The sequence below is a fragment of the Squalius cephalus genome, assembly GCF_949319135.1.
Source record: "Squalius cephalus genome assembly, chromosome: 9".
Classification (NCBI taxonomy): Eukaryota; Metazoa; Chordata; class Actinopteri; order Cypriniformes; family Leuciscidae; genus Squalius; species Squalius cephalus.
Genome location: NC_137130.1, coordinates 30,068,093 through 30,092,434, shown reverse-complemented (window position 1 = coordinate 30,092,434; position 24,342 = coordinate 30,068,093). Strand labels below are relative to the sequence as shown.

The following is a 24,342-nucleotide window of genomic DNA, read 5'->3' as shown; positions in this document are numbered from 1 at the left end:
CGATTCATTTTGGTGGAAAAGAGGTGAATGATGACTAGACTATTGTCTACCCTAGAGGTCAAACATGATCTTTAACTCCACTGGCATTGAATGAAAATCTGGAGATGGGAGATTATGCAGGAGGAATGGACAAGGAGAAGATAAATGCTCTGTACTGCTAGATCGGTGACTGACACCCAAGGCTTCAAGTGCAGGGTTTTCATGGGCTCCTCTGGAGTTTCTCAGCTTAAGTCTCATTTCCCAAATGGCCAAACAGTGGAGGGGGGGGGGGGGGGGGGGGGGGCTAAGTGAAACCATGTGTGTGAATGCCTGTTTGCGTTTCTTTCATGAGGGCAATTGCTACTAATTATATGAGAGAAGCCTGAAAGAACATGACTTCCTGTTTGAGAAGCTTTAAAAAACCTTGAGAGATCATACGTATCAATTGTGCAAATCCAAGCCTTGGAAGTGGAATAGAGCCAAATGATATATTCTCCTGGCTAGAGCCATCTTCTGTGTAACTGATTCAAAATCACACTCAATGAACTTAGTAGTAACTCACTCACCGTTCTGGGGTTTCTGATGAAGATCTTCGAACGACCATAGGCAAACTCCTCTGCATGAACCTGCAGACCTGTCAGGAGAACCTGGACACCCTCCCTGATAATAAATAGGCCACCAACTGTCAGTCAACCAATATATTCACAAAAAGCATATATGTGTGGGATCCAAATGTCTGAAACTAAACTGCATTTTAATTCTAACAATTTGAGTAAAAATGTCCCTGAATTTCTCATATTTGGTATTATTTCTTTTATACTTTTGTAAGATGCTTTTATACAAAGCAACTTTGAATTACATTTTGCCAATATGCTCATTCTTTGCAAACCAAACCCACTCCCTTGGCATTGCTAGTGCAACGCTTTACCAGATCTACACAATCAAGATCACAAATAGTGCAGAATCTTTTTTTCATCATTTACATCATAACTTTGGTTTACTTTTTACAAAAGACTTTGATATTTATTTCCAGGTTTTAAAAAAAAGATTTTCAATGTAGTCTCAGACTTTGGGACCCCATTGGGGACATCACTGAACAGTTTCTGTTAAACAAAAAAATAAAAAAATAAAAAATAATAATAATAATGAAGCAAGGAGACAAAACAAAGTAAAGGTGCACCGTATGATTTAGCACAGAAACATGCACCATGTTAGAGATAAACAGTGTCTGAGTGATCTGAATGAAAAGTAAAACATAGTCTAGCCACAGTCGGCATTGAGATGATGATAACATTCCAATGAAAGATAACATGATAAGATGTGCAAGTCCAAATCTCCATGAACACTAGATTCTCCTATCAGACAATTCAGTGAAATGACTCAGTGTCTAGAAGTGACAGTTATGAGGGCCAATTCTGTCCTGGCATGTTTGCCATCAGATACAAGTACATTTGAAAGAGGACTTATTTTCTGTAGCCAGGCGAAGTTAAGGTAATCGTTAAACATTACAAAGTATGAAGGGAGATTTAAAACAAGAGACAGCATGTTTAAATATCTACAAATGAATAAAAAGGTCATGCAGATAGAGGTACAGCCATTGAAAGATCTTAAATCTCAAATGTGATGACAATATAATGACATCAGCTGAAAAGCATGTTCAGAAAAAACATTAAAGCCTGATGAAGAGTTCTTTAAAAAAAAAAAAAAAAAACAACCCCACAAAAGACCTGTATGACATTCTTGATCAGTGGGGGTCTAACCTGGCTGGGCCCCTCCAGTGGGGCCAGGTCTGCTTACAGAGCATCTTGTACCGCTCCAGGCAAGACTCATAGGCCTGGCGGAAAGCATAACCAGCCCTTCTTACACGTACATTCTCCATCAGACCCAAGTAGCGCACCTGGTGACACACTAGTGAGTCTGTGAAAATGTGGGCTGCTTTCTTGTCATTGGGTTTGATGCACCTGAACAACACAGACATAAATAAATAAATATTCTCAACAAATTATTGGGTGAATCTTCAGAAACCCTTTATTTAACTTTATTTCAGCAAAAAAAAAAAAAAAAAAAAAAAAAAAAAAATCTCTTCTGCCTCTTTTAGCACTGGAATGGTTTAAAATCTACTGAATGTGTGCACTGGTAAGACAAAACGAGCAAATTATAAACATTTGAACATAAACCGTGTATAAAAAAATAAATATATATATATATATATATATATATATATATTTTTTATTATTTGTTTTAAGCTTACATTGCTGTTTAATTAAAATGATAATCCATAAAAAACAATGCAATTTAATGTTCCATTACGGTTATGTCATCATAACGTCAGTGTCAGGTTTGTGATTGTTACCTGATATAGTTGGGGTTCTTGGTCAGCAGGTTCTTCATGAGCGTTCCCACTGAGGCTTTAAACTGGAATCCAGCTGTGGGGGGCCGCTTAAGGTTCACTTTAGCTGGATTTCCCTCAGGAAAGAGAAGCTTCATCAGGCTGTGATTGGCTTTGTACATGGCCTGGGATAAATCTCTGTAGAGGAGGTCATTGTTTTTATCCACAAATCCTTCCGCCTGATACAGCACCTGTGTATACAGAATACTATATTAAATAACTCTTCTTCACTTCTCAGATCTTTACAATGTGCTTTTTTTCTAAAAACACACAATGTGGGTTAAAAAAATATTTGTCCAAGTAAACTCAGATTTGTGTATGCTGGAACCCTCTGGCTCCTCCCATCATCATTACTGGTTTTCCTCACTTTGAACAGCTATAACTTTTTATCTCTATGATGAACACTCACCAAACTTTGCATGTATAAAGGGCATGTTTTACACTGTGGCCAATTTTGGGATGGATGATTGCTTTTGTAGATCTAGATATTAAAATTTAAAACCATCATTGCAACTCCACAGACTGTTGGATGTGGGTTATACCGAACAGCTGTTACTTTAAGAAAACCATTTAACCTGCAAGCAGTGATGTCAACATTGTCAAATAAGAGATCTTCTCCACAATTTAGCAGAAGAATGCTATTAAAAGGTTCAAAGTTCATTATATTCACGTCATAAATCATAGGTGGGTCACACAGCATGTGGCAATCATGTCTTTGTTTCAAAAGCTTAATATACAACATTTTATGTAAAAAGGTATTGTGAGCATATGATGCATGTTTTCCATGGCCTTGCATGCAAAACTAAGAAAAAAAGAGAGTGAGAGCTTGAGGGAGTTGAGAAATAGGGAAGCTGTTTATGACCTCACCTTTCCAGCATAGTGCTGGATGCGGAAGCAGTTGTGTGGCAGGCTGTGGTCTGTGAGGAATTTGGAGTTTTTGCTCCGTCTGCTCTCAAAATGCTGGTGTTCAGCGCACACAGTGTTCAGCTTGTCCAGGAATGTCTCATCTGTCACTGTGCCTGGCCTCAAACACTCCTCATCCAACATGGCTAAAATCCCATTCTTGTTCTGAAAACAAATTATGGTCATCACATTAAATAAATCTATACTGTACTTTGTAAATTAGTGGGATTTAAACCATGTCTGTAAGCTTTGAGACCATCTTTATGCTAGTCTCCTACTTAAAACTGAAAAAAATGAACCTTTTATAAACTGTAAATACACGGCAAGTTATTTACTCATTGCGGCTAATACATCGGAAGTCTCATACATTCACAGAAAATAGCTTAATTCCGTGTTGCAAAATAAGGTGTATGCAGTTTCTGCAAGTATTTTTCATGAGGTCTATAATGAAGAGATACTTAGGATTACAGTAACAAAGACACAATTGTCTCAGATGGTGGTTTGCAATATTTGTAAAACTACTGTCAGAAACACTCACATTCTCGATGAGGTCACATATGATGGCGTTGTTGAAATACTCAATGTTGGTCCACTCAATACCCTGTAGACAAAAATAGTCATCAGTTTTAACTTTCTAAAGAGAAATATTCCTAGAACGCCAACTTAAGCTAAATCCTGTTGTCAACAGTCAAACCTGATTGGTTTAGGAAAGATACAGACAAGCTATACTTGAACAGGTAAACAACACATATCCAATACACAAAGGAGTAATCCTGTCACGATTATTTCTCAACTGTCTAAAAGCAATGATTTGATTTAATTGCAAATTAATTAATGTCTAATTTAAGATAACTAAATGAATAGGTTATTAAAGTGAATGACAACAACAACAACAACAACATTAATAATTAACATGAATAAAATAGTCTTATTAATATTAATAATACATACAGTTGACATTAAACAAATAAATAAGTACCATGAATTATTCAGCTATTCTATTATACATTTGGAATGTTTGTTTACAAAGCTTGAAAATAAAATAATGTAGTTAATTGTAGATAAATGACTTACACTGAAGAGAGATGAAAAAAAAGCTAAAATCAAAAGTTATTTATGCCAATTAATTGCCAACAAAACTGTCAAAAACACAACAATGATCTCTATGATGGTATGCAGTTCAGCCATGTAGTTTAAGCCAATACATTGGCTTGATGTCCATGTTGTTATATTTCATGACTCTTTCTTTCTGTTGTAAGAAATGTTTGTTAGTCTGGCCAGAGAACTAGTCCCCCGACTGGGCCTGGTTTATCCCAAGGTTTATCCCCCCCCCCCATTATTTTCCTGTTTATCACTGTAAAGCTGTTTTGAAACAATCTCTATATAAATTAAGGTGACTTAAAGGGATAGTTCAGGATTTTAGACATGAATCTCTATAGCTTCCCCATAAGCAGTGTGGTGCATTGACCATGACTTACCCCCGACAGCGTCCTGTGAGCCGAGCTCCGGTCCAGTTTTGGTCAAGATGAAATTAGTCCGGCAAGATTGCTGGGGTCACGGCAATAAAGCTTTTTTCTTCTCAAATCAATATGTGTTCAAAAGAGTGATATATTTGCGTCACTAAAACGTTGTCTATGGAGAGGTCAGACCTCGTAATGGCTTGGCACTATTTTCTCCCCTGTCATATCACTGCGCGCTGCCGCTACCTACAGCCAGCTGCGAGCTGCGCAGGCGCACACCACTTTTTCAGTTGTTCGGCAGTGTTTACAGCAGTGTTTACGTGCTCAGAACAGCTACACGAACGAGCTAACATAGCTACTGCAGCAGCTGTGGCTCCAGCTTCAACTTGTTCAACTTCTCTGTCCATCCTCTCTCTTTCTGTCCTTTCTAACTCCATCTGGCGTAACTCGTCATCTGTGTATTCAGGTTCGTAAAGATATCCTTTTGGCTGTGTGTCGAAGTCAATGTTGTCATCGTCGCTGCTGTAGTCAGACATGTTATCGTTCTCTTTACGAGCTGTAAACAAAGTGACACGTGCGCGGCTCCCAGCTGGCTGTAGGTAGCGGCAGCGCGCAGTGATATGACGGGGAAGAAAATAGTGCCAAGCCATTACGAGGTCTGACCTCTCCATAGACAGCGGTTTTGTGCTGCAAATATATCACTCTTTTGAACACATATTGATTTGAGAAGAAAAAAGCTTTATTGCCGTGACCCCAGCAAACTTGCCGGACTAATTTCATCTTGACCAAAACTGGACCGGAGCTCGGCTCACAGGACGCTGTCGGGGGTAAGTCATGGTCAATGCACCACACTGCTTATGGAGAAGCTATAGAGATTCATGTCTAAAATCCTGAACTATCCCTTTAACTATGATATTTAGGGTCTGGAGTGTAAATGTATATGTCCCATAACAGAACTATGGAATCGGCCATAGATTTAAACATAAAATCAGAGCCAATGAAGGCCACACTGGATTAACAAGCTGGAAAATAGCTGTGAGCTAATTGGACTGTGTGAAAGCTCCTCAAACTAGGAGGTAGATGCAAGCGGGAGGAGGGTTCACGAATGAGGAATGTGGAATGTGGATCGGGGCAGACTGGTCCCTAGACCCCTGCATCCCTCCTCAGTCTCCAGAGCAGTGGTATTTTCCCATGCACTCTACTGGAGTGAAGCCAAAGAGTGTAATATCACAGTGCAGGGGTCACGGCAGCGTCAGGGCACATACTCAAGAGTTCTGAAAGCAAACAGAGCTCCAAGCTCTTCAGGGACAATTGTGTTTACCCTGACTGGAGTGAGGGATTGTTTCCGTCCCCACAATCACAGCACAAAAGGACTGTGTAATTAGTACTGTGCAATAAACTCTGTATACCACCTATTTTATTAAATATTAAGTAAACAGTATGGATGTATCGAAAATCGGGAATGCTGCCTTTTCAAGCAGTATAGGGAAGTAGGAGATCATCAAGGAACATTCAAACTCAATGTTAATGTAACATTTCATTTCATCAGACAAAAAGCCTGAGGAAAATATAGCAGCCATATCACCCTGTAGCCCAAGACTGGTTGCCCACTGAAGCTAAGCAGGGCTGAGCCTGGTTAGTACCTGGATGGGAGACCTCCTGGGAAAAACCAGGTCGCTGCTGGAAGAGGTGTTAGTGAGGCCAGCAGGGGGTGCTCACCCTGTGGTCTGTGTGGGTCCTAATGCCCCAGTATAGTGACGGGGACACTATACTGCCAAAAGAGCACCGTCCTTCGGATGAGACGTTAAACCGAGGTCCTGACTCTCTGTGGTCATTAAAAATCCCAGGATATCCTTCGAAAAAGAGTAGGGGTGTAACCCCGGCATCCTGGCCAAATTTGCCCCTTGGCCTCTGTCCATCATGGCCTCCTAATCATCCTCATATACTGATTGGCTTCATCACTCTGTCTCCTCTCCACCAGTAAGCTGGTGTGTGGTGGGCGTTCTGGCGCAATATGGCTGCCGTCGCATCATCCAAGTGGATGCTGCACATTGGTGGTGGTTGAGGAGATTCCCCCCTTCTATGTAAAGCGCTTTGAGGTCTCAGAAAAAGCGCTATATAAATGTAACGAATTATTATTATTAAGTTGGCTTGAGAGAGCCAACTTACTGAAATCCTATTTAAACTTAATATTATTATTATTCTTCTGTGAAAAACTGTTGACTCAAACTCGTCCTAGAGCTTTAACTCTACATACTCCAAACTCGGCTCAGACACTCAAACTGATCTGAAGTTAGTTGCTATATCTTTTCAGACTGATCGGACTTACGGTTTTCCTAAAAATGACGATCAAAACTCGGAAAAACTCCCATTGACTTACATTGGGGAGTTCTAAAAAATTCAAATCCAGATTCAAACTCACCAACCGACAAAAATTTAAATCTAAACACCTTGAAGACTAAACCAAACTGCCGTTCTATATACTATATGAGCCATTGAGACTCATTTAAACTAATAAACTCTAAACTCATACACTTATAAACTGATTAACTTATAAACTCATGAATTCATAGACTTATGAACTCTTAAACTCAAATTAATAAACTCTGAACTCAAACTCATTTAACTTATAAACTCAAAACTCAAACTCATACACTTATAAACTCAATTTATACACTTATAAACTCTAAACTCATAAACTCTTGAGTGTGCATGTGTGTGTCTGAGTGAGTGTGTGAGCGAGTTAGTGTGTGTGTGTGTGTGTGTGTGTGTGTGTGTGTGTGTATCTATCTAACTTATTTATCTATCTATCTGTCATAAACTTCAAACTACTGTAAACTACTTTAAACTTCAAACCACTTTAAACTTCTTACGTTTAAAGCTCCCAGCTCCCAAGCAACTCCATAGCAACCAAACTTGAGTACCATAGCAACCGTTTTGCAAGACCTATATCTCTGTATCAGAACATCGTATAGAGATGAGGTTTGGCTCTTTTGACTCATGCTAGCAAACAGCACTTCCAACATGCTACACATGCTAGCAGTGAATAGCTACATGCTAATAGTGATTGGTTAAGTGCTAAATCATTCTAATAACTCTATAAAAACTCCATAGTAACCATCTGTGACAACTACCTACCACCTAGTAACACCATAGCAACCGCCCAGAACACCCTAGCAACCGCCTAGCAACCACCCAGAATACCTTAGCAACCGCCTAGCAACACCATAGCAACCACCCAGAACACCCTAGCAACCGCCTAGCAACCACCCAGAATACCCTAGCAACCGCCTAGCAACACCATAGCAACCACCCAGAACACCCTAGCAACCGCCTAGCAACCACCCAGAACACCCTAGCAACCAACCAGAATACCCTAGCAACCACCTAGCAACAGCATAGCAACCACCCAGAACACCCTAGCAACCGCCTAGCAACACCCTAGCAACCACCCAAAATATCTTAGCAACCGCCTAGCAACACCATAGCAACCACCAAAACACCCTATCAACCGCCTAACAACAGCATAGCAACCACCCAGAGCAACCACCCAGAACAACCTAGCAACCGCCTAGCAACACCATAGCAACCACCCAGAACACCCTAGCAACCGCCTAGCAACCACCCAGAACACCTTAGCAACTCACTAGAAAACCCCCAACAACTTTTTAACTTTAAACTACTTTAAACTAAATTAAACTTTAAGCTAATTTAAACTTCAAACTAATTTAAACTTTAAACTAAATTAAACTTTAAACTAATTAAAACCTTAAGCTAATTTAAACTTCAAACTAATTTAAACTTTAAACTACTTTAAACTTTAAACTAATTTAAACTTTAAACTAATTTAAATTTCAAACTACTTTAAACTCCAAACTATTTTAAACTTCTTCAAACTTTCTGGTCCGGCTTTCTCAAGCCAACTTAAAGTTTGTCTCGACGAACTTTTTAATCTAGTTATTATTATTATTATTATCAGGTTGGTCTTTGAAAGCAGCATGGATGCACCATTGATTGCCTACAATATCCCACAATCCTACAGTATGTTTTTGGTTCAGCCATTTTAATAAGAGCACTCTGCTCGGTTTGTTAATAACCCATTCAAAATTTTAGTTATTTTTCATGCTCACTGCAAAGTTCTGGATTGACTACCATATTTAAAAGCAGGACTGAATCCGAAAATGTGATGATTGACAATGATAACCATAGAAATATAATCGAACATATACAAACAACATATCGACAAGCCCTATTTCTTACAAGTCTTAATGGAAAGTTTGTCGCATACCTCACGGACATACTCCTCCTGCTCTTCGCGGAGAGTAAGCTCGATGAAGATTTGCTGGAGTTTCTCATTGCAGTAGTTGATGATGAACTGTTCAAAACTGTTGTCCTGCAGGAACAGAAGGATAAATGAGAACCAATACAACAAATCATAACTGTGATAATTAAAATACACTGCAATCTACAACACGCTGCAAACCAGCACACTAATACACCAACATTCACTCAACATTCTTTACTAAGCACCTTCCTCTAGGAACCTCTATAAGCTGAATACAAGTTGGAAAGTTTGATTTTGGATTTTTTTTATGGAGAGGAATGCCACAAAAATCAAACAACAACAACAACAAAACCACATCTACTTAAAAAAAAAAAAAAAAAAAAAAAAATCTTTAATTTCTAAAAATCTCTCAAAAAGTTGGCCTCCCATTGTAGCTGAGCAAAACTATTATTATTATTACAGCAAACTTACCACTGGTTTGCTACCAAAATGGTACACTGGAATTATTGAATCATTCTTAATTGGCATGTGATGGATCTCTGATACGTTTTCGGCAAAAACGCTCTTAAAGAATTAATAAGAAATTAGTTGTATACTACATCAAAAATAACCCTGAGCAAAGTTTGCTCTTACAAAACAGGTCTTTATAGCTAAGATTAAGCAAAGTACAAGGAGTGACATGGTACAATACATATCAAGGCTGCATAATCTTATCTGCATCTTTTCATAGAGGTGAAGTCTTTAACCTTTTCACCCACAGTAAATATGTGATAAATTCTTTTAGGGTTACGAACACAGGGTTAGAAAAACTAACCGTTTCCCTTTCTCATGCTAAACCCCAATCAGTGAATCAACACCACTGTTAAATGAAATAAACAGTAATACATTTTTATGCTCATTTGCTTCTGATAAAAGGTTAGGATTGTACTATTTATCCATGATGCTAGGGCTCAGGAATTAACAATACTCTTCTTTAGTCAGTTTTTTTTTTTTTTTTTCAGTCCTAGGGCATGTTAGTCTCTGCAACTAAAGCCACTGCAATGATCAGTACTATGGGCCTGGCATTAGGAAAAGCCAAAAAAAAAAAAAAAAAAAAAAATCACTTCCAAAAAGCAGCATATGGCACACTGAAAAGCACCAGGTCATTGTTTCACTTGGCAATGCCAGTTTAATCTTGGCACTAGCATTAGCACATCAGCCTGGAGCTGCAGTGTTCTCAGAGTAACAAGAATTGAAGAAGTAAATCTGTTCAAAGAATAACCTCAACAATTCTTGCATTTTCTGTAGCCCAAAAAGCTCAAAAACACTGCAGTTCTCTGGCTGGTTTCAGTGAAGCTTAAATAAATACTTCACCAAAATGTTTTAATTGTGTCATTATCAAATCATGCTCAAGCTCTAAAAAAACAATACAATACAAAAAAAAAAAAAAAAAACTACAATATGGGTTTGGAAAAATTTGATGATGATAAATAATGACAGAATTGGATTTTTTTGGGCTGAACTGTTCCAATAAGGTCTTCTAAATACAGTATAAATGATGCTAATGTTGTAATATGAAGTGTACAGGGCATACCAATACTACTAGGAAACACTATGCTTCAGGCTTCTGCTCTAACAGTGGCTTATGCTGCTGAGGTAAAAGAGCTGAATTAAGACTAGGATTAAGTGCTAAAAATTGCAGCATGCACACTGCCACAGGATTTCCTCCACAGGTCTACTTACTCCATCCTGTCGCCATGGCCACAACAACATAAACAACATTCAGGAGAGAGTGATACAGTCAGACATCAGAACACATTCAATGGACAAATAAAAACCATTGGCTGAAAGAAGAATTAGAAGGCCCAGACCGAATGTGCAGACATTTTTCACACTCTTTTTGGTGGAAAATTAAGTGCATTTAAACATGGCAATGTATGCTGCTAAAAGTATTAAACAGACTTAAAAAAAAATATGGAGTTCAGATTCAGTGTGGGCCAGAGAAGTAGTTCTCTGTATTATGTTAAACACTTGTGAGATTTAGTATGACAACAACTAGGGATGCACCGATACTGCACTCGTACTCTGATACCAACAACTGATACTCCGCAGTGTGTACAGTACAGAGCTTGTGACAAAGAAACACAGACAACAGAATAAACAGAGCACAATTGATATATCAGAGATGGATGTCTATGAAGTAAATGCATCTAATTAATAGAATATTAAACAAATTAAACATACACGCTATAGTCGGTGTGCGCGAGCTGATAAACGAAAGCCAGAGTGGATTGAGCACGCAGTGACAAAGTCAATCAGCGAGTGTGTGTTCGCGCAGCGAGCTTGTTTATCGGATTTCTTTTTTCACAAACATAGCTGGAAACTATGTTTTTGGTTCTGTCGGATATGGCAATAGCAAAGAAAGTAAAACGAGGAGCACATAACTAACGTTAACTGACGGCAAAGAGAGAGAGTGCGGACACTTCTCAAAATGCTCTTGATTTCTGATCGCTCACTCAGCACACATGCATCATTTGGATAAAACTAAATCGTTTGTGCAAGTAAAAACATGAACTGTTACGTGATTTGCATAGCCTATAACGAGTGGTTCCCTACATAATTACAGGAGTGCGTCACAGTAATCACATGACGTTTTAAAGAAGTTCTGTGTGCAAACATTCAAAGTGCGCGTCTAGAAAGCTGCCTCTCAGACAGTGTGCGGATAGCCTATTAAACAGTTCTCTTTCAAGTCGTCTTGAGCTTGCACAGACAAATTCACACAAAATTATGTTAAAATTAAACAGTCAGTTATGTCTTAAATTAATCTAAACAATTGAGAAAGAAAACGCATGTGAAACAGTATGTTGGATACGTGCAGCTCTTAAAGTGACATCATTCAAACAAACCTACTGTCGTGTTTGTCCTCAATGTTAATCTAACAACAAAATCTTGACTAATCTTGACTGGTTGAGCCCTGCTGGAGCAGCTCTAAATATTCACTGTGCTATTAAATTAAAGATAAAATATGATAGAGCAATAATATGAACAGTGAAAGAAACAGAAGGTCCTACAATACATTTTAACAGGCATAATTAGGCATGAAAATAACTGAAGGAAATATCTATTTGTAAGCCAACTAATTTGATTAATATTCTTTTGATTTCTCTGATCAATATTTTTTTTAAATTAAAAATGCAATGAAAATACAGGTATCGGTACTTTGTATCGGTATCAGACACATTCTGGGAAAAGTGGTATAGGTACATGCCTAGCAACAACAATAAAGTCATTATAGCCATATTATTAGCATATAAATAAATTAGGACAACAGCATGGGATGGTTGAGGTGCACAGTAAGTGTGTCAGCCCAGAAATGCAGGACACTTTTATCTTAATCAACATCCAAAAATTGTGTTTGGTGTATGAGTGTGTTCAGCCTGGAAACATCCCTTTGAATAAACTGTGAAGTGTTTTGAAAATGATGTCTCTTAAAAATTCATTTTCCCAGACCAAATCTCTCACCTCAAAGATTTCAAAACCGTAAATATCCAGGACTCCCATAACTTTCTTCGGTTTCTTGGATTGAGCCTGATCAAAAAAAAAAAAAGAAGACAGCGAGTTATTAATCATAATTCTAAGGCAAACCCGACTTGGCCATGCACCACATGGCAGGAGCAGGATCTCGTTGTACAAACAATACTCTTGTGTCACTAGCTATAAACATATCATATCAAACAGTTCCATTAACTTTAACTAATTTGCTCAGCAAACTGTTGCTCACCATGACAGTAGTCCAATAGAAATAGGTCCAAAAGGACACTCAAATTTCCAATGCTGACCAGCTTTCTGTTGCTTGGTTTAAAAGTAACTTTTGTCTGAGTTGTATTTAACACTTCCCTACAATTTTGACAATAGACTTTTTTTGGGGGGGATTAGTTTTCACTGTTATGCTGATGATACTCAGCTCTATGTCTCTTCGCGCCCCGACGAAACTTGCCAATTCAAGAAATTAACGGAATGCATAACTGATATAACATTTTGGATGACTAGTAATTTCCTACTTCTTAATTCTGAAAAAAACCCAGAGTTTCTAATGATTGAACCAAAAACCTCCGCACGTACTAACCAAGGATACCGTCTAAGAATTGATGGCTGCTCTGTCAAGTCTTCGTCGTTGGTTAGCAACCTGGGTGTGCTCTTTGATACCAATCATTCATTTGAAAGTCACATTTATAGAATCTGTAAAACTGCATTCTTCCATCTTAAAAATATATCTAAATTAAGACACATAATAAACAAACTACAGCTGGTCCAAAACGCAGCAGCTAGAGTTCTTACCAGAACCAGGAAGTACTGTATGACCATATTAGCCGGTTCTGTCAACACTGCATTGGCTCCTTATTAAACATTGTATAAATCTTAAAATATTGCTGATTACTTACAAAGCTCTAAATGGTTTAGCTCTGCAGTACTTGAGCGAGCTCTTAACGCATTATAGTCCTTCACGTCTATTGCGATCTCAAATATCAAAATCTGATTGAAGACTCCGATCTTCAATCAGATGGAACTGGATAATATTTTGATTGTTCTAATCCAATCTGACTTCTGGCCTATAATGCTGCCTGAATCATAATCATACACTGTTTGTTCATTGGCCAGAGGAGAACTGGCCCCCGACTGAGACTGTTTTCTCCCAAGATTTTTTTCTCCATTCTGTCACCTGATGGAGTTTTGGTTCCTTGCCACTGTTGCCTTTTTGCCCTTTTTTCACCTTTGTTGCCATTGGCTTTTGGCTTGCTTAGTTGGGGACATTTTTATTTAATATTATTGATTTGCTTGCATTGACACCATTTTATGAGAACTGAATTGAGCTGGACGATGACATCACGGTGTTTCTCCAGAGCGGCTTTATATATAAATTATCTAAATTAATAACTTTTTAACAACAAAAATGAAACATTACTGAACTTACTTAAGCTGGACTGGACTATTTTCTTCTGGAAACAAACTTTGTTGCATTATTTTCCTGCTATCTCTGTAATGCTGCTTTGAAACAATATGTATTGTAAAAAGCACAATACAAATAAATGTGACTTGACTTTTAACATGACAGCACATTTACAAGGAACATCAAAGATTCACTGAAAATCCAGAACAACATACCTTAATGCTTTCATTGATTCGGTTCACCAGCCAGCTGAACAGTCGGCTGTAGAGGTTTTTGGCAAGAGCATCACGGGCATAATAGGCCTGATATGGGAGAAGTCTCAAATTATAATCAATGTTCAGAAAGATATTGTTTAATCTTTAGCTCCAACTCGCTCAATGTCTTGTTACTGCATCATGTAATAACACTATTATCACTGTTGAAAAGACCAAAAAAGATTCCTGGTCTCATCTTGTGGCTCGGATCCAAATGTGCTGAGGTCTGTCATCTATCAAGCTAACTTGGACCAGAAATGCATTTTAAGTTCATGGATAAACTCTTAACAGCATGATTTTATGTCAAGGACACATCACAAGATGCTAATGGGACGCTCACTCAGATGTAATTATTGCAGTAATCAAGCTTTTAGGTTTACATGGATTCCAGCAGCCTTTACTGATGTTTGGCCGGTAATATCTTTTCGACCTCTAATTATGTTGTTGGCTCGACAACATAGTGGTATTGTACAAGGTTAGGTTAAGAGTTTTTGTTTTGTTACTGCTCTTTTTCTTCTTCAAATATTTAAATGTATAAAATGTTTGCCTCTCCTAGACAGCTCAATCTGCATCCACTCTGTGCTGCTCTGTTATCTTTTCTAACATAGCTTACAATCAAATTCCACAGATTTATAATTTTTGACTGTATGTCCATGCAAATCTTTCAAACTATGTCCACCAAACTTGGCACAGACCCACAGGCTGTTCTGACATAGTATGCTTTAGTTATTTTATTTCACCTTACTTGTTTTTCCTGTAGTGGACAATCAATCATTCAAATCAAATGAATATAAATATGAATATAAATATACTTTATTTATTTGTTATTATTATTATTATTATTATGTGCTCAAGTATTTAAACTACGTAAGACTTAATTTCATCATAAGGCCCCCCCCCCCCCCCCAACCCACACACACACTTTCAGACAAGGGTTTCAAATTGTGTCTTGACTAACTTTCCTTTCCTCATTGTTTTTGTTGTATCTGGCTGAATGTCTTTGACCTCTGGGGAACTTTGTTTTCTGGAGTGTCTCCCCATCATCTACACTGAAAATGCAACAATGATTTCCTCTCTACATTGGCATTTTTGAAGCTGAAACTGAAACGCTTGTGATAGTGAGTTACTATGTGCCAGGTCAATAAGATGACCTTTCATTCATAAGTGATATCATTTAATGCTAGTTAGTTTGTCGTCATATTTTAGGCTTTCCAATATCTTTTGATCAATGAATTTCTATCACTTTCAGTCATTCAAAATAACAGAATGATGATAAAAAATATATATTTCAGGAGACTGAGAATATATATAAATATAGAATCAACCATTTAAAAGGAGCTCAACCTACAGAGAAGGACTGTGCTTGTGCTGACCTGAGCCACGTTGAGCGTGGTGGACACCTTCTCCATCTTAGCCTCCACTGTACGGAAGCTGAATGCTCTCTCTAGCACAGACTGTTCAATGCCAAGCAGCTCACACATCTCCTTGAGGTCTGGGACAGGAAATGCAAAATAAACCCAGGCAGATCAGGTTAAAGAATTATTTATGGATAGACTAGACAGAGTATTATGTAATTTAAACAAATTTGGCAATTGCCAAAGATGAGCATAAATCCTCCAGCTCTTAAAAAAACAAAAAACAAAAAAAAAAAACCCTCAATTTAGTGTAATAATGCCTTTAAAAATTTAAAGCTACAGTCATTCTTATCAAAGGCTTCTCCTAGAGTCTAGAGGTCAAAGTTTAGACTGACAGATGACACAAGACCCTTGCAAGCAGTTTAGAGCTATAGAGTATTTTAAAAGTGTTTCTTTTTTGAGAGGAACATCATGTACACCCGCCCCCCCCACCCTTCCCACACCAGCTCAATCTGCCTCATTTTAGCAACATTGCTATCCGGTCAAAAGGACAGATGAAAGCACATTACTGCTAATGGGTTTTAGCACAGCAGACGAACCAGACGCTGTAGTATGTAAATGGAGGTGTTGACATAAGACTGTGATGTTTAGTCTGGGACGGCCACTGCCCTGGCCATAGGAAACTACTAGAACAACCAGTGACAAAACCCTTATATGCAGTGCATGTATTTAAGTAATTGACATATTTGTTTCCCATGTAAATTATATTTAGCCTTAAATATTTAAGTCACACTTAAAAATGCATGAATGTCACTGCATTGTATGAAAAATGCTGCTAGGGTTTTTCTTAAAACTAATTTTAGTGACACTTTTATTTGCACTATTTCTAGGAAAGTATATATTTTAGGCCTGTTAAAGTTTTAGCATTATTTTGATTATTTTGCCTTAATTTGTTCACTTAACAGAGGTAAACTGAATGTTTAATAATTATAGAGGAATTGTAAAATGGTTTAAGATTAATTCCGGCATGTAACAGGACACATCTGTCACTGATTTAAATATAATATCTACCCATTAGTCAAGGAGGCATTCATCTGGCTTTACAAAAAACATTTTTATCATCAGCTTATGCATGCATGCTAAAAGCTGCAAGGGTTATTTGGTAAAGTACCCATGTGGTTGGTGTTGATTAACTATACTACCAACTGCAAGCTATTATTGTAAATATCTCTGGACAGATCAATAGATGGCAGTAGTGAACAACCTGTTGAGCAGATGAAGGCCTGTTATATATAAGATGACAGTATATGCTGTTTCACAATTAATATTAATTAGATTTTCCATGAAAGCAAATGTTTAAATCATTATGTCTAATACTGATTGTGATGTTTCTATTTGCAAATAATAATAATAATCTTTCAGTTGTACAATATCTAACCAGATCTCCTAAAAAGCGTTTGGTTAGGCAATGCTTTCTGACAGAGCCTAGAACTCACCGTTCTTGTCCTTCACTCGACTCTCATCAAACCCGTTGACGCGGGACTCTGGTTTAAACTCTATATTTCCTAGCTTGAGAATGGCAGCCACCAGCTCAAGTACTGACTGAACCTCATCCTCCATGAAGCCCACAATTTGCATGGCATTCTGGGAAAACAGAAGAGAAAATATTTTTAATCAATAGTGGTCTGCTGATGGACATTTAACATGGCAGTACATGTTGGCTTCTGTTAAGTGATTGACTGGCCCATGACCACTAATGGACAGCCTGAGGGTGTTGAACAATCTAGAGGAAAAACTAATGACAGAAATTTCCATCACACCACAGGCTGTCAAAGAGAAAAGATTGAGCATTGGTTGTGGTCTTAATAATAAATTGTGTTTACATTCAACACCTTAAAGGGAAAGAAATAAGAAATTATATTTTAAAGAAAATTTTCGGACCAATAATTTTTATCATTGTGCCATTATTTCCTTGACAATAAGCAAATTACTCCACATTTCTCATAAAGAAATTATTTTAATGTAATGCATGTGGATGTTTCACTCATTCATTCATTCATCATTCATCATTGATTTGATGTTGGGATAAAATATGGCCTGAGACTTACCCAAGTATTGTTATTTACGTTAATACGTTATTGACATTTTACAGTATATTTAGTATTTCACCAACAGAATCATCAGAGGCTTATGATTTCGCATGTTGCTTGTGCTTCAATAAATTGTGTCAATATTTGTTCTTGTGAAGCCATAAATTACATTTGAAATGTCATGGAATCACTGATAATGAACGTGCAAGCAGTTCATTGGCAAAGTCAATGATCTAAAGGCCAGAGATAGCAGCGAGTGAGCTGTAAAGGCCTCAAACGTGACACAGCTCAAAGGGAATGACAAACAAAGTGGAGAAACTCTTCAATAATGTTTTCATGTTAATAAGACAGTGTCTCTAAGAATGAAAGTTCTGCTGAGTTTTGTATATTATTTACAGCCTAGCATAAATAGCAACCATCCTCCCTTGTGGAAGTGTTTACTGTCTCCTACACACAAAGCCTTATTTATGCTTAACCTTATAAACTGCAACTGTCTACACTGCAAAAAAGCATGTTTCTAATTAATTGGATTTGACTCCCCAGGCAAGACAAAGCCACAAAGCCAGAGTCCCAGCACATGCTGAGTTAGGGTGTTCTGATGTGTTGTGAACTTAGAATCGAAAGACCAGGAGACTTGGTTGTTTCTTCAGCAGGATTCTTTATTGAGAACACGAGCTGTCGGTAGCTGCAGTCACCAAGTCTGACGTGAAATGTTCTCTTACAGTTTATATACATTTAGGGCCAGGAACCGAAAAAGACAGGTTTAGGAACCGGTTCTAGACTGGGAGCATTGCCCACCCTAATCCACTCAGCATATCTATTCAAACACTGAGACCCGAGTACAGGACTGGCTGGACTTTCTTGCTAAAACACAAACTCCAAGAGTTTCAGTAAAACAGGACTGACCAGAGTCTTTTGCTAGAAAACTCTGATAATCATAATTTATACCTAACCTTAACATGCTAAATTCAATGTAAACCTACAGTATATTAAACATTTTAATAAATATGCTTTCCCACAGATGTCAGCATGGAGCTCGGCTTAGACATATTGTTCATCAGAACTGCACTGCATTGTCTGATACAGTGCTGGATTCTGAACAGTTTAATGTGGGCTGCATTGTTTGCTGGGACACAAACACTACAGTGATTCAAATGTAATGTTATGAAACGACAAGAATACTTTTTGTACGCAAAAAAACAAACAAAAATTAAGACTTTATTCAACAATTTCTTCTCTTCTGTGTTCTGACATGGAACCCGGAAGCGATGTACTGTGTTTACAACGTGAATAGCGTAGGAGATCTGACACAGAAGAGAAGAAATTGTTGAATAAAGTCGTTTTATTTATTTTTTGCGCAAAATGTATTCTCGTCGCTAAATCAACACACTACATAACTTATAGCTGTTAGCAAAAAATGCATGTTATTTGTCATAAATTTGTCTGGGAAATACATTATTAAATGTTAATAAAACCATTTATTTGTCTATGTCAGAAACCAAGTATGTGTTTAAAAAAAAAAATAATACTGTAATAATTTCTGCCCCAGGGCCAGTGAAAAAGGGAAGTAAAAATCTGAACTACTGTCTCAACCAGGCCAGCAGAAAATAATCTTATTGTCAAGCCCTACATGACCCTTTTCACAAAAAATAAATATGCATGAGAGAAGGAAAAGAAAACAGAAGCAATGATTTCTATTTGCATAAGTCAGCTAAGAGCAGGTGGAATTCCCCCTTAAATTAACCTCCCAGTCTTTAAGTAGAGGCTTGAACGAAGCTCAAATTACATAATGCCACAAGGCAAAGTGTCTTGCTCGGATCAAACTCCACCTCAGTGGGGTAAAGGATGATATTATCCAGTTAAGCTGAGGAGATAAGGTGCTTTGCTAACCTCTCATAATACAGGGTGCCATGGATCAAAGCTAATCCCTAGACAGTCTGAACCAATGTCTCACATGCTATAATGTGTTTAGGAACCAGCTACTGTATGTACGGTAGGCTTGAAAGCAAACTTACTCTGACTGTTCTGAAACTGGCAGCATCGTCCAATCCATTGACTGTTGCCGAATCCAAGCTAAGGTAGTTGTATTTGCTAAAGTCTCGGTCCAGCTTCAGTTTTTCTGAAAGAAAAATGAAATTATAGTGCCCTTTAAGGCAATTCAGTTCACTTGACAACAATCTTTGATAACTGAACACTGTCATTTCTCCCAGTTGTTTTTCTATGAGTGGTAAATCTTTCTCTTTTACTGTCTTTGGTTTTGTCAAAGATTTCTGTCTATGTATTAGTCATTTCATAAGATTTGCCATCAGATTATGTTACATCTATGTGGTTTTCTGTCCAGCTCACCCCTTTGATGCCTGAAATCAAAGTCTGTTATTGTGTTCTCTTTTATTAAAAATGTCAGACAATGGCCATGGTCCAATGTGGTGCGAACCCCCCCCCCCCACCCCCACCCCCACCCCCACCCCCACCCCCACCCCCACCCCCACCCCACCCCACAAATGAACCATACATTCTCAGGTACGCTTTAGTGCAGTCTTTTCCTCACCATGTTCTGAAAGCCACTGAATGGATAGTGCATCCAGAATACACATATAATCAAAATAAAATTTAAGTAGTCTCTTACTGAGCAAGTCATCTGATGCTCCAGAAAGCAGCTGGTAGAAGATGTGGAAATTCCTCTCGCCCCTGGTCTGCTTTACCACACGGGATTTCTCCAAGAGATCTGTGATGGGGAAATATCAAAACATAAAACAGTTCATGTGCACCCATGACAAAAGATGACAAAAGCTGGGGGTGATGTCCATATAAAGTAAACGCTTGTCCTCAAGTGTTGCCCCAAAATAAAATAAATAAATAAAATAATTAATTTTCTCCATAGAAAGTTTTAGCGAGAATGTTTAAACCTAAAAGACAGGACTAACATGAGATACAATGCATTCAAGCAATGATATCATCAGTGAAGTCAATGTGTTTTCAACTTCATAAATGAATTTCACAATATACAATTTTCTACTTTATTACTTTAATATTAAATTATATATTACTTATATTACTTTTATACTGTATCCAACAATCAGAGAATCAACTGTTATGGAATAACAAAAATCTGTGACTGCCCACTCCAATAAAATATTGTAAATAACATAAGTCTCCCTACACTTCTGAACATCTTTCATATTTAAATTTGGATATATCTTAATCTTTTGCAAGGAGATTCAAATTCTTATGTCATTCACTTTTATTTTGTTGTGAAATACAGTTTTGCTTTTGTCTTAAACGTTTTGCTTCCTGAAAGTAGGTGATTTGTCATACAAACATATTTAATACATGATAAAACAGCTATTGGCTACAGACAATTCTCCCGTCATTTTAGAGGAAAACAAAGGTGTTTTCCTGTTTACATTAGAATGAATATTTAGGTATCCATGATGAAGCTTCCATTGTTCATTGTATTTAGATTGAGACAGGAAGTCTCACAGGAGATATTCATCTGTAGGAGGAGGGACATGTCACACCACCCACGCTCCATCCAGATGTGTGTCCAGTAGAAAACAGCAGCATCAGCCCAAAGCCTTGATTATTGTATCATCAACCACATTTATTAGGTTGATATGAGAGCAGACAAGACGTGGAGCATTGTTCATCTGCAACTACAAAACCTAGGCTGAAGGCGTAACTGTTAGTAAGTCAGTAACTTTTGTTTCAAATATCAGAAATATCATTAGGCTGCTATTTAGGTATAGGGACACCCCTGTATGTGACGGAGTGAAGTACAGAAATCACAACAGCAACAATAAGAGATTGATTGATTCTCTCACATGGATGGTGACATACTAACCGTTCGACTAGTCACTCAAACTGCTGTACTATATAATGTAGGTTACAAACTCTCCTCAAATCAATTGGCTAATTATGTCAATGGACCGTGTCAACAGTTACAGGAAGTTGTTGTGGGATAACAAACTTAGGTTAATTTTCGAGAATTAAAAGGAGATCAATGCCAAGTGGTAGCACTTTTGTTTCCATTTAAATACTTTAAGGGCACTTGTCATAGCAGCAAAATCACATTTTTGACCAGATAAATGTAGCTATGGTTAAGAAATTAACTTATGCCAGCAATTATGTATTAGGTTAGTAGACAAATAAAAGAAAGTGTAATGATTTAATGTTGAAATCTATATCAACGTATTAGACAAAGTACATATTTTCGGTCCTCCAATTGTTCACCATTCCTTATTTCATCAACCCATTAATTGGAGACTATAAATGAACCAAGTGCATGAGAAAACCTTGAGCTACCACTGGCTTCAACAGTCAAGGGTATGTGTGCCAAACCAACTAGACTGCTGGTCTGGATTTGAATTTGCAGAGAGACAGGCTAAAGGGGATATTACAGTAACCATTTGCTTGCTATGCTGCTACAAAACAGTCAAAACAAAACAAAAACAAGGACACACTCTGGATGGTTTGTGTATATGAAATGCACATCGCTAAAAGCTAGAGTAAAGACAAGGCCACTTGTATAAAATACTAAAAGAAATAGGTGCCCAAAATGAAACATCTGTCATAATTTATTCTCCTTCAGACTGACTTCCAGAAAACAGAGAAATTCTCAAGAATGTTCATGCAGTTCTTTTCCATAAAGCGACAGTTCATGGTAACCACAGCAACCATAAAAGTAATTGTGCACTACATTCCATATATACTGCTGTTCAAATGTTTGGAGTCAGTAAGATTTTTTCACTTTTTTAAAGAAGTCTCTTATGCTCACCAAGTCTGCATTAACTTGATTAAAAATACATGAACAAAACAATCGGTTCTAGTTGTATTTCCACTTCAGCCTGGTACGGCACGACATGGCACGATTACAAACCATTCTAGTCTCAGGATTTTCAGCATGGTTGGCTACAGTTTCTAGTGTGCTATTTGAGTAAAGTAAACACAATTTATTGATAAAAATAAAAATAAATATAAATATCTGATCATCCTCCATAACGTACATCTCATGCAATCTGTAAACTCTTGCAATACCAAGGCAATGCATTTTTATTACATTTCAAAGAGCTCCGTTATCAGTCCCACAGTGGAAAATCAAACCATATCCGTGCCGGCTGGGCCAGATCGGCATGGAATGGAATGGTTAAGCAACAAGGATGGTGGAAAAGCGGTTATAGTCACAAACTGTTGCTGTGCAAACATTTTTCCAGCTTTCTTCCTTTTGTATTAAAAAAAAAACAAAACAGCATAAAAGCTTGGAACAACATAAGGGTGACTAAATAATGACAGATTTGGGGTGAACTATTCCTTTATTCCTTCTTGGGAACTATTACAGGGACACTCCATGGTCTCTGCCTTAAAATTATACTCACAATTACTGATGACTCCACCAATGGGGTCTCCTTTAAAGTCAAACTCGATATCCATGTACTTTCCCTGTAGAAAGAGAAGAAATTGTTAGCACATCCCATAAAAAGTGCATGGTGGGTTAGTTGATGACATGGTTTTTTATTGTTGTTTAACAGGGCCTTCTTGTGCAGTCAAAATAAGATATGATTAAGTTGTTAAGGTCTAAGAAGTGTGTCCCTCCCCTATGGTGACACTTCAAGGCCTTTAGTACTAATGGAAGGCTTGCTGTGGAGAACCACGTGGCTCTTCAGTGGTTTCTGATGGTAGGAAAAGACGCATGACAACGAGGGCAGTGATCACTGCAAATAGGGCTGAAATTTGAGCCTTCCGTGAGGCAGATGAGAAAAAAAGACTTTCCCTCTAAGCGCAGTCAATTCTCCAAGCACAGGCCTGTTCATAACACATGCTGCCAATCAGACATAGATTTGCAATGGAGTAATGGACTACTGTGAGAGAAAAGGCTTTTTTTCCCCTCCGCTGCTGTAATGGTAAAATAAACTTTTTTTGTCTTTGTCCCTGTACACAGTTTTGGAAAGGAACAGTAAGCCCAGTGTCTCTGGAGCCAATAACAATGTTCCCTCTTTATTTATATCCAACAGCACTTCTAAAGGAAACTGTGTTAGAGGCTGATGGATAAATTCGAAAATCCTCTTCCAACACAGGAAGTAATAGCTGAAAATTGCTTTGATATTGCTATAATACAGAGAGCTGTTGAAAAATTATATGATAAAATGGTGCTTGAAAATTGAGCTTTGAAATTTTAAATGTTAAGGTGTTAATGTGGCATCTATAGGGCAGCATCCTAACCAGTCCACAACTGTTTGTGCCACATAAATGGACTTCCAAAAGAGCTTGGTGATAGCATGTTGCTAAGCTAAGTATATATAACCTCTTTTAAAAAAAAGTGAACCTAATTGTATTGTATGTGCACATGTAGTTTACTTCAAAACTGAAATATTTAAAATTGTACTTGCAATATAATATAATAATGAAATAAAATGCCACTTATGTGTACTTGGTATACTGTTTAACACTTTAAGTACACTTTTAAAAAGTGCATTGTAATAAATGTCAAATGAGAAGCTTTACTTTTAAAATCATTGTTTTAATAATCTTTTGTTGTTCTATAAAGTACACATATTTTGATGTGCTATGATTATTTTAATTTAGATAACACAATGTACTAAATTGCAACATCATTACAAATTTGTAATTACGATTATATGTAAATACATAACATACACATTATAATAGAAATTACATTAGTATAATGTAAAGTATATTTAAGTTT

At 37.4% G+C, this 24,342-nt stretch overlaps 1 protein-coding gene across 4 annotated transcripts in view; it reads right to left on the bottom strand.

The window, feature by feature from the left end:
* myo1b (myosin IB) overlaps positions 1 to 24,342 on the bottom strand; it is a 110,120-nt gene that overhangs the window by 19,237 nt on the left and 66,541 nt on the right. For all 4 annotated transcript variants that reach the window (XM_079881744.1, XM_079881745.1, XM_079881746.1 and 1 more), the window contains exons 7-19: positions 23,015 to 23,078; positions 20,269 to 20,367; positions 19,658 to 19,761; positions 17,049 to 17,196; positions 15,571 to 15,689; positions 14,159 to 14,245; positions 12,518 to 12,583; positions 9,020 to 9,124; positions 3,810 to 3,872; positions 3,236 to 3,436; positions 2,333 to 2,559; positions 1,740 to 1,940; positions 546 to 639 (exon numbers count right to left, since the gene is read on the bottom strand). In XM_079881744.1, the coding sequence (XP_079737870.1) occupies positions 546 to 639; positions 1,740 to 1,940; positions 2,333 to 2,559; positions 3,236 to 3,436; positions 3,810 to 3,872; positions 9,020 to 9,124; positions 12,518 to 12,583; positions 14,159 to 14,245; positions 15,571 to 15,689; positions 17,049 to 17,196; positions 19,658 to 19,761; positions 20,269 to 20,367; positions 23,015 to 23,078 (1,578 nt within the window). The remainder of the gene's footprint in view (positions 1 to 545; positions 640 to 1,739; positions 1,941 to 2,332; positions 2,560 to 3,235; positions 3,437 to 3,809; positions 3,873 to 9,019; positions 9,125 to 12,517; positions 12,584 to 14,158; positions 14,246 to 15,570; positions 15,690 to 17,048; positions 17,197 to 19,657; positions 19,762 to 20,268; positions 20,368 to 23,014; positions 23,079 to 24,342) is intronic.